This window comes from Mytilus galloprovincialis, chromosome 4 (assembly GCF_965363235.1).
Source record: "Mytilus galloprovincialis chromosome 4, xbMytGall1.hap1.1, whole genome shotgun sequence".
Taxonomy (NCBI): domain Eukaryota; kingdom Metazoa; phylum Mollusca; class Bivalvia; order Mytilida; family Mytilidae; genus Mytilus; species Mytilus galloprovincialis.
This window is the reverse complement of record NC_134841.1, coordinates 88,877,388-88,888,998: the sequence shown is the minus strand read 5'-3', so window position 1 is coordinate 88,888,998 and position 11,611 is coordinate 88,877,388. Positions and strand designations below refer to the sequence as shown.

Genomic DNA, 11,611 nt, shown 5'->3' with positions numbered 1-11,611 from the left:
TGATTTGGAATGAAGCGCTTTCGAGACGCCGAAGTAACCAAGACGTTGTTTACAAATGGCGGCGTCCATGTAGCAGTTTCGACAGTTTAGAATGGGGTCAGCTTCAAGTCGATCCAGCCAAGTACACTCATTTCAGGTGGACCACACAACTTCAAAGGATGCCAGGTAGATATAGATTCTGGAATTGATAGATCGAATTTTCACACTAAATAAAAATCTTTGATTTTATATGTACTGTACAAATGTCTAACAAATGTATGGTCAGATCAAATGTTTTCCTATGTCATATGAATTCCTATTTCCAGTTGTAAGTGTGACGTCATGCATTATCACAGAAAACCCATGAGAGGAGGATATACAGGAGGTTGTTTATATACCTTATCGCTATTTGTCAGTCATTACTGGAAATGATGAACATAAAGGTTCCTGTGAATTTTATGTCATTTGAAAATACCTGACGCCACAATGGAAAAGAGATTGTTGTATGGCACAGATTCTTTTGTCAAAAGTCACGGACTTCCAAATAGTGATAAGGTGTTTTGTTAACAGTCAATCACAAACTTTTTGAATCAGGATTCCAAGCAGGAAAATAGAAAATTCCCCAACAGCTAAATAGTTCCATACAAACAGACCCCACATTCCACCAATTCGACCTATTTTTTACCAACTAATTTTAGACATCCGAATGCTTCACACTTTATAGCCTGTCCAAGTACTTATTGTGTTCTCTGTCCCTGTGTCAAACAATATGACTCAAACTAGAACTAACCCCACTATTAAAATGGAGTTATTTATGCTGAATTAAGGCAAGTCTAACTTAATGGTCCACAGTGGCATTTATTAAAGTACAATTGTAGTTTGATACTACTTTACATTAGAACATGGCTGGACCTAGATTGATAAATTTTAAATGCATTTTAAGCTTTAGAATATTAAAAACTTAACCAGTACAAGTACTCTGTAGACCTAGAAAATAGATTTATTTAATCATTAAAAATTAATTAGAGTTGTTTCCCTTCATACAACTAGTTAACACTTTTCTCTAATTTGTTTGTGATGTATAATGTCTTATAAATCATACAATCAATCATTATAAGACTTATTGTTTTTATATATAAAGGATAAATTTCATCATAATTAAAGTTTAATTTATGTATTGAACATATACAATAATCATGATAATGAAGAAATAACGCTATTTAATAAAAAACATGTTCTAATTTCAATGTCCCACACTTTACCAGCAATTATTTTTTTATTCAGGCATCTTTTTGGAAAATTTTAAGTTGTGCAGTATTAACTAGAGTATATAATGCACCAACTGCAACCAATTAAACATTCTTTTTAATATTTCTTCTAATAAAATATTATAATTTAAATGGTCAACCCCCCAAAAAATCATGTTGTCCCCTGTTATTTTCTGAAAATTAAAATCATTTAAAGAATATCTAAATTAAGTAAACAGCCTTCTGATTTTCACAAATCTGATAGACTATATAAAAAAACTTCTCGATTACTGGTCGGGTTTTGTTATAACTAAAGCATGTCAGAAAATTTTGCAAATTTAAGGGTGTTTTAAATGTTGTCCCCAGGGGTAATTTCCCTCCTGTTACCGCTTGGTTTTTTCAACCTGTGGACATGTTTGAAAGACCAAAAATTTATTTCTTGTAATGCAATGTGAAGAGCATCATTTCCTGAATGTATGACTCCATATGTTTAGGTGAATAGCAACCAGTTTAAAAAATCTGAACTCCTCAAAAATTAGAATTTGGAGAAAAATAATTTTGATGTTCTCTCCTGTTACAGCCTTTTTGTGTACCTTCTGAGAATATTTCATTGTCAGCACTATACCAGTACATGTGTTTTTATAGTATCTTATCAAATTGACATGTAGATGGAAGTAAACTTATACACAATTCGAGTAAATGAACAAAAAGTACTGCGTAATTCCTTTCTGTTACGTTCTGTCATGTTACCTGATTGAAAGTAACAGCATAACCATAATCAGTAACAGGAAGGATGTTCAAGACAATTTCACTGATGAATCAAAAAGTTAATCTACTATATGCCAACTATTTCATTTAATATAAGTTATCATCACCATATTAAATAAATTTCAAAATAATATACAGTATATTGAATGAAAAAATACGTATTTTGCTTTTGATAACAGCAGAGAACATTGTGCAATTTAAGTATAGTAGATAGTAACAGAAAGGAATTTATTTTAGAATTTTTCATTACCTAGGCAGATTTTTCATCTTGCAAACACAGTTTCAAAGGATAAATGACATTGTTTGCTGTTATCTTCCAATTGTGACCAATCTGAAATGATGTATTTTTCTTAAACTATAAAATAAAGCATTTTTTTGAGAAAAAAATCCTTTCTGTTACCAACTCTGTCCTGTTACCGTTGTCCTGTTACTCAAGATACTTTCATGATACTGCCATATCTGACTATATTTTAGGATATTTCTAACCCTTTTGTATTGCAAATGCTAAAATCAATAATTGGCATTGGATAAACTATTGCAGGATATACTAGTAAACCACAAATAGTGTGACTTTTAGTGTCTTAAACTTATTCCTTATTCCCATTAGAAACTTTTTAAAATCGATTCAGTTTGGTAACAGGAAAGAACGGGATTTTTTTTTATACCATTTTTAAAATTGCCATTGTTACCACATTTAACAATTGTTTGAATTACAGACAACAGTTCCTAGATCCTCAATGTGTGTTCTTCGATTTGTGTTATTAAAATACAGGATCTAAAGATTTTTTTTTTTCTTTTTTTCTTATTGCCAGATATTGTCTCTTATATATCATGTATATAGTTGTCTACTTTTTCAGATATTGTCTCTTATTATCATGTATATAGTTCTATTATATTCACATTAACACACTTTTGGTTACATCTACATGTAATTGATTGGTGTATATGTCGTGTACATGTTATTATTTTGTACAGGTTATTACCTGTACAAACATTTTATACAAGTAATTACTTGTATGGACCCATCAAACAGGTTATTACTTGTACAAATAAAATTGTACAAGTAATTACTAGTACAATTTTTACTGAGAAAAAGATGATAACTTGTACAAATCGTTATTTTACCTTGGTCTAATTGAAATTCACAACAAATCGTTTCTCTATTAACAAATAATTTATAAATTAGCAAAAAGGTACAAACTTTCAATGTGTGAGTACATTTTATATAATAAATATATGAGAAAAACTGTTCAGTTTAGTAGTCAAAACTAAAGTGTAATTGGAAAACAGTATAGCAAAGAAATTTCATGATGAAATAACTTAATTGTGTGATGATAATAAATCTTCTAATAATTCAATTTTTACATGAGAAAGATACAGAGAGACTTTTAGTTATGTAAAAGAAGCAAAATTGAGTTTCAAAAAGACTGAATTCAAAGATATTTCTAAAGGCAGTATGATGCTTTAAGTGTAACTTGAAAAAGTTATTCGCAAAGGAGACGAAATAATTTATTATTGTACAGTAGATAAACTTTACCCTTTGATTAGACCTGCACATTCTGGAGTTGAGCATGGAGCGAGGCTATATAAGGAGTTAAAAAAAAAATTCCAATATCAGCAGAGAAATTATCAGACTTTTCATTCAGATGTGTGAACAGTGTGTTTTGAAAAAAAAAGTGGATCATGCACTACCAGGATCACCAAATATAGTGTACTGCACAATTAAAAGACACAAAAGAGCAGCTGGAGTGGCTTACAAACTCACTGACGTTTTTTTTTTACCTTTGGGAGCTCCACATATTCTGCAAAATGATAATTGAAGTGAATGTACGTCTTATGTAGTTACAGAACTTAAACTTCTTTGGCCAGAGCTAAAATTGGTGCATGGTAGAGCACGTTACCCTCAAATTCAGGGATCCGTCGAAAGAGCAAACGCTGAGGTTAACGTCAGGAAAGATGTACAATTGCGTTCTTTAAGTTGTGGCCAAGGCTATGTTCCCTGCAGCTGTCGTGGTGGCTGTAAGACAGGCAAATGTAAAGACAAAAGATTGAACTTGTTGTGTAACTCCAGATGTCATGCTTCCTTGTCGTGTGCAAACAAATAAGATATTTAATCTACTAGGCTTGACTTTTGTTTCCAATATATGATATCATGTATGCAACTTTTTGTAATGGTTTATGTTTGAAAATAAATGGTAGAAGGGTTACAATTTATTTGTGCTTCTTTTTGTAATGATTTATATTTGAAAATAAATGGTAGAAGGGTTACAATTTATTTTTGAACGGTGTTGTCACTTTCCCCAGAAGTCCGTAAGTGGCATCAAGCTGTTTAGCTAAATTTGCTCAAGGTGTCATGTCAGCTTATGTTATTTCTTTGCGTCGGTCGTTCGTCAGTAAACTTCAAAATCAATACTAATAAACAATTGAAAAAAAATCCAGACTAACAAACTCAAAGATAAGAGTTTTAAATAAGAAGAAACAAATATCACTGAAAAATAGTGAGTTGTACAAGTAATTATCTTTTTCTCCACAAAAATTGTACAGGTAATTACCTGTACAATTATATTTGTACAAGTAATAACCTGTATGATGGCTTCATACAAGTAATTACTTGTATAAAATGTTTGTACAAGTAATAACCTGTACAAAATAATAAAATGTACACGACATATATAATTCCATATAATTTATATATACATATGTATATGGATTGTTTCAAAATATTGATTAAAGTTGCTTAACTCTGAGACTATTATACTAATATCAGTATATTATGGCCCAGCTTAACTTTGTATATCTTTTGATGAGAAACACTGAATTTCATACACAAGATATTTTTTAATTAAATTGTTATTGATCTATTATAATTTCTTTTTAACTTTTTCTAAAATAAAAAAAATTTTTTTTTAGTGCTAGATATTTAGTTGGTAAATGTTGTTTCTCACAAGAACCTTAGTAAAACTTAAACAAGTTTTAATTTGAAATGTTACTTTAATTGTATATAGACAATAATAGTGCATTGACTTGACATATCAACGATATAAGGATGAGGCTTAGAAACGGGAAAATGCGAGGCTGTGCCGAGCATTTTCCCCGTTTCGGGCCGAATCCTTATATCGTTGATATGTCAAGTCAATGCACTATTATTGTCTTTATACTGCAATCTAAAAAAACATTTTCAATTGTTGTTTACTGTGTGAATGTTATTTATTTGATTTAAATATTGGGAAAAATCCCCCTTTAAAAAGGCCTCATATCACACAGACAGAGAAATATAAAACACGATGAAATGTACATCATTACCGCAATCAATGATGAACGAATTCGTTGCAGACTAAAATATCAACAATAAACATAAAACATAATGATATATAGGTTGCAAACAAAAAAATATTAATAAGTGAAATATGTTTTCCCAAAAATTGCAAAAGAAACAAGTTTGAGTCGTTAAACGCATCGTTGTTTACATTGGAAACAAGAACAGGTTGAAGAGGTCGTATGAATAATTAAATATAATTTCGACAATTTCTATTTAAATATTCTTGAGGAAAAGTGATATCAGGTCAGTGACTGTATATGGCATAGAAATATACAGTCAACGCATTTTGACTGCTCAAATAGAAAGAGTGCAGTATAAACTCAGATATGAATTGAACAATATAAAAAGAACATTATTTACATATGACCCTTTATACAACATGTATTATAGTAAAATCCAAACATTGTAGTGCACCGCACTAATGAGCACTTCCATTTCAAATCTCACCACTTCTCCCTATCAGTTTCAAAAAGAGAAGTCACTTCTCCCTATAATTCTGAAGTAGTGTGAGCCCTGGATAATTAAAGTTTAATTTATGTATTGAACATATACAATAATCATGATAATGATGTATATATATAGTTTCTATTATATTCCTTTATAGGGACCCCCTCTACCAAATACATTTTCGAGGTAAAAAAAAAGTTGTACTACATACACACCTAAAGACAGTACTCTACTTTTAGAAATGCCTGGCTTTAGCTGTGTGCAATAAAAAATATGATAAACCATTCATAGTTTATTTTAAAATTCTATATATGCGCTCATCGATCTGAATGCACAGATATTTGTTAACAAATTATTTAATTTTACATCTTACATGCATTAAAATTATGTTATAAGGTCCTATACACAGATATATAGAGTGATATTTGAGATTGCCTCCCAAAAAAACGGTATTCAGTAATGCTCCAAAGATACTAATGAACTATTTTTTTCTCCAGAGATAGTGCTACAAATAAAGTGCTACATATGTTTTTAAAAATGAACCAGTGAAATATTTTTTCTTTCATTTCAGACCGCTGAACAGATCCCTATCACATGACTCAAAGAGTTTACAGGTATTTTGTTGTTAGTGTAACTGTGCTATATACAAGTACTACATTGTGTTCTTTAAATGTCTATTTAAACTGTATACTTATATACATCGTCCTGAATATGCATGAAATATTTGCCACTGGATGTTAAGCAACCAACAATCAATCAATTATATACATGTGTCTAGTTCAAAGAGAATGATTTATTACTTTTACCTGACATATTCCATTATTTTCCTATATAAGACAGGATCTTCCTTTTCATTTCATGTTGATGCAGTGAAACATCATGTCATCTTACCTAAGGTGTTTGCTATTCATATAAATGATTGTTCATTTTGTATTTGAATTTTTATTTGTATTGATCATACTTAACTTGGGGTTTCTCTCAATATATATATGTCGTGTACAAGTTGCGATTTTGTACAGGTTATAACATGTACAAAAATATTGTACATGTTATAACTTGTATAATGCAAAAATACAAGTTATAACATGTACAAAAGTACCCCATACATGTTATAACCTGTACAAAATATTGCTTAAAAATGGTTTTAACTTGTACAAAATAGAAAAATAAGGATATTTTTCTATTATCGCAACAGATGATATTGACCTCAATAACATTTTCATAACTTTTTTATTATTCCTTCATGTTAGTGTGTTTGTCCCTTTTTGCTACAGTTGAGTCAATATCTTTAATTGTTTTTACATAGGCGGTAATGGTAACGTTTTTTCCTGTAGCTCAGTCCATGTCGTAAACTTGGATAGCTCGTTAGTAAGCTGTGACATTTTCACAAATGTGGTTAAATTTTCGGGGTACAAAGTGAGATTACTTTTTCCGTAAATTAGCATACCCCGAACATTTTTTGTGATGCGGCTCCTTGTGGTAAAATATCCACTTTTTAACACTATAAGTTCTTTGAAAATTTAATACTTTGAACACATTTAATAGCTCCATTATAGTTTTTACACATTTATTCTATGTTCCTCTACTTTCCTAATCACCACAAATGGTTAAGTTCAGTCATTTGTAAAAAATAGAAACATATCCAATATCACTACACAGAGATTTTTTCTTTACACATGACTTTTGAGTTCCTCATTTCGAGGCGCATTAGGGATGTTGTCCCAGTTAATGTCCAGGGGTTGGTATTACGAAGCATTCCTAAGACCTGTCCAAAGATATATCTTAGGACATGTCTTATGATCCTCTTATGACTATCTATGGACATATCTTTATTTGATGAATTATAATTGTGAGTGTCCACTTTGAAGGCAATAGTAAAATACTTTCATTCTAGTTGACACTAAAAGACATAAGAGGATAGCCAGGATAGATGTGTTTACAAATAAAATTGGGAATTGAAATGGGGTATGTGTCTAAAAAAACCAACCTGCCCATGGAGCAGACAACATCCAAAGGCCACAAATACATGCTTTCAAAGTAGAGGATATATATTTAAAACATCAAAATGACATTCGCCTCATGCAATGATCTTATAGTTTGAATTATAAATTTACATAAGTCATGTTGTAGGCCAAAAATGTTGAAGAGTAGATCCAAAGATATTGATAATGAAGCGTGGTCCAATGAAAACTATTTCAGCTCTCTCTTACTTTTACAGAGTAAGCATATAAGACATTGTTTTAGTCTTTGCATGCTATAAAATCGAGAGGGAGGAGTATTTCCCAAAATTATTAGGAATTGTTCTTAAATTTTTTGGAAGAATTTAGTTACTAGTATCTAATGTAATTGTCATTGAGGAATGCAAGCTTTTAGTAAATAGTTTCACACTTATTTAAGCCATGATGGACTGCATAAAACATACAATTACATGAAAACACATTTTGCCAACATAAGTCATGAAACATATATTTCTGAAACTTTGTGATCATTGTCCTCTACAGAAAAAGACACGTTCTGGCCTATTTATTGTTGTTCTTTATGCATTGGTGAATTTAAATGTATATTTTACTTTATTTTAAATTTTGTACAAGTTAAAACCATTTTTAAGCAATATTTTGTACATGTTATAACATGTATGAGGTACTTTTGTACATGTTATTATATGTATGAGGTACTTTTGTACATGTTATAACCTGTACAAAATCGCAACTTGTACACGACATATATAATATACATGTCACTTCATTTTTCTTAATCATGTCTATGATAGACATTTGGTGTAAATTTGAACATAAAATATACAAAACAAAGAAACACTGCAACACAAAATAGCTCTGTTTCAAGTGTTTATAGACACATACGTTTATATATACATATACATATATCATCAATTGTCAAATTAGCCTTTTGAGATTTTTTCCACAAGATGAACACAAATTTTGGAGAAAAAAGTCAAGCTGTAATTTTCTACCTTGAATGATGTACTGCATGAAAGAATTGTTGGTGTGAATTATGATGAGATGAGATTGTCCATAAAAAGCCTGTTTTAACTCAATTGAGAAGTTTATTAACTCAACATGGAATAAGAGAATTGGCAGAAATACTTAAAAATCATAGCTTGCTAGAAAAACCTGGTAGTACCAGGTTTTTTTAGTTAAATAGGATCATGAATTATTTGTCAATTAAAGAACTAAAAGTTTTATTCTATTTGAAACATTTTACAAAATAAATTGAATACTACATATTTTATTATTCAATGAAAGACAAATTATTATCACTGTTATTTTGTATCTGGTTGTGTGAACTTAGAAATTTATGTAGCTAATTCATATATATATACATGTTAATTGTTAAGATAATGCATAAAGTTTATGTTTCCTCATTAAACAGGTCAGACAATCTGTACAGAGTACTGATGAAAATGAAGAAGAAAAAGAAAATACTTCACCAGTTTCAAATTTTACCAGTCCTGCAGAAAGAGACGCTTTAATAAGTCAATTAAAGAAACAGGTATTTAAATGAATAACAGTGGTTTAACAATTGACATTAATTTGTCTGGCCAGGAGCAGGTCGTATACATTTTACTTTTCAAGCATATGAATAAAAGGAAAGGTTAGGTATGCATCAAACTAAATAAGAACACAAAATAAGGGGTCTTCAATTGAGTCTAGTCAAGTGACCATACAAGGTATCGGAAGCTCTTAAATAAATCTCCCTAATTCTAACAAATGTTGTGAATTACTTAACACACACACACACACAGTCAATATCTAAGATCTGTTGTCAAAGCTCAATTCTCTAATTAACGTAAAACCCATTTTATTAGCTCACCTGGCCCAAAGGGCCAAGTGAGCTTTTCTCATCACTTGGCGTTCGTCGTCGTCATTAACTTTTACAAAAATCTTCTTCTCTGAAACTACAGGGCCAAATTTTACCCAACAAACCACAATCACCATGGGGTATCTTGTTTAAAAAATGTGTCCGGTGACCCGGCCAACGAACCAAGATGGCCACCATGGCTAAAAATAGAACATAGGGGTAAAATGCAGTTTTTGGCTTATAACTCAAAAACCAAAGCATTTAGAGCAAATCTGACGTTAGGGTAAAATTGTTTATCAGGTCAAGATCTATCTGTCCTGAAAATTTCAGATGAATTGGGCAACCCATTGTTGGGTTGCTGCCCCTGAATTGGTTATTCAAAGGAAATTTTGCCGCTTTTGGTTATTATCTTGAATATTATTATAGATAGAGATAAACTGTAAGCAGCAATAATATTCAGCAAAGTAAGATCTACAAATGTGTCAAACATGACCAAAATGGTCAGTTGACCCACTTAACGAGTAATTGCCCTTTATAGTCATTTTTTACTAATTTTTCGTAAATTTTTGTAATCTTTTACAAAAATCTTCTCCTGAAATTACTGGGCCAAATTTAACCAGACATAGCCACAATCTTTATTAGAGTATCTAGTTTAAAAAATGTGTGCGGTGACTCAGCCAACCATCCAAGATGGCCGCCATGGCTAAAAATAGAAAATAGGGGTAAAATGTAGATTTTAGCTTATAACTCTGAAACCAAAGCATTTAGAGCAAATCTGTTCGGGGTTAAATTGTTAATCAAGTCAATATCTATCTGCTGTGAAATTTTCAGATGAATTGGACAACTGGGTGTTGGGTTGCTGCCCCCAATTGGTAATTTTTAAAGTATTTTTGCCTTGCACAGGGTTTTGGTTATTATCTTGAATACTATTATAGATAGAGATAAACTATAAACAGCAATTATGTTCAGCAAAGTAAGATCTACATATAAGTCAACATGACCAAAATGGACCTAAGGAGTTATTACCCTTTATAGTCAATTTTTAACAATATTCATACAAAATATTTTCCTCTGTAACTAAGGGACGACTTCAGAGAAAAAACTATGTGAATTAAGTTTTTTATCCTACATTGAACTTTTGATGTCGTCTCTAAAGGGTCAAGTTTATTATAGATAGAGAAAATTGTAAGTAGCAAGAATATTCAGTAAAGTAAGGTCTATGAACACATCACCATCACGGAAACACAATTTTGTCATGAATCTATCCTTTGTGTCCTTTGTTTAATATGCACATAGACCAAGGTGAGCAACACAGGCTCTTAAGAGCCTCTAGTTAAATCTGTACCATTTGACACTTTGTGAAAACATCTTTTCTGACACAAATAGACTCAAGCAGATTTGTTTTTTTCTCCTTCAAAGTAAGGTATAGATAGATATTAGAAGATGTTGTATGAGTGCCAATGAGACAACTGTCCATCCAAGTCACAATTTTAAAAGTGAACCATTATACTAGGTCAAAGTTCGGTCTTCAACACAGAGCCTCAGCTCAGATTGAACAGCAAGCTATCTCTGTTTAAAAAAAAACCACATGACACACAACTATAGAAATTTTTGCGAATCGATTAAATTATTAGGAAAATTGCAATTGATTATTGTGGTAGGTATTGCAAACATGAAAAAATCCATTTTATATTTTGGCATCATTCTTTTGTATACAGCATTGCCTGGAAGGGCAATAAAAAATCTCACAATTTCTGTCCATTCAGTCATTGTTCAACATTCACAATAATAAATGCATGCAAATTTTCTAATTTTACATTGCCTAATGATATTGTTACAACAGAAATGACAGATTTTCTAATTTTACATTGCCTAGTGACATTGTTACAACAGAAATGACAGATTTTCTGATTTTACATTGCCTAGTGACATTGTTACCACAGAAATGACAGATTTTCTGATTTTACATTACCTAATGATATTGTTACAACAGAAATGACAGATTTTCTTATGTAAGATATCCTTTATATTT

At 30.9% G+C, this 11,611-nt stretch overlaps 1 protein-coding gene across 1 annotated transcript in view; it reads left to right on the top strand.

Moving 5' to 3' along the window:
* The first annotated feature begins 10 nt into the window (after positions 1-10).
* Positions 11-11,611, top strand: part of LOC143073318 (uncharacterized) — a 31,523-nt gene continuing 19,922 nt past the window's right edge. The window contains exons 1-3 of the mRNA XM_076248753.1: positions 11-165; positions 6,332-6,374; positions 9,151-9,270. Coding sequence (XP_076104868.1) covers positions 92-165; positions 6,332-6,374; positions 9,151-9,270 — 237 coding nt within the window. The 5' untranslated portion in view covers positions 11-91. The remainder of the gene's footprint in view (positions 166-6,331; positions 6,375-9,150; positions 9,271-11,611) is intronic.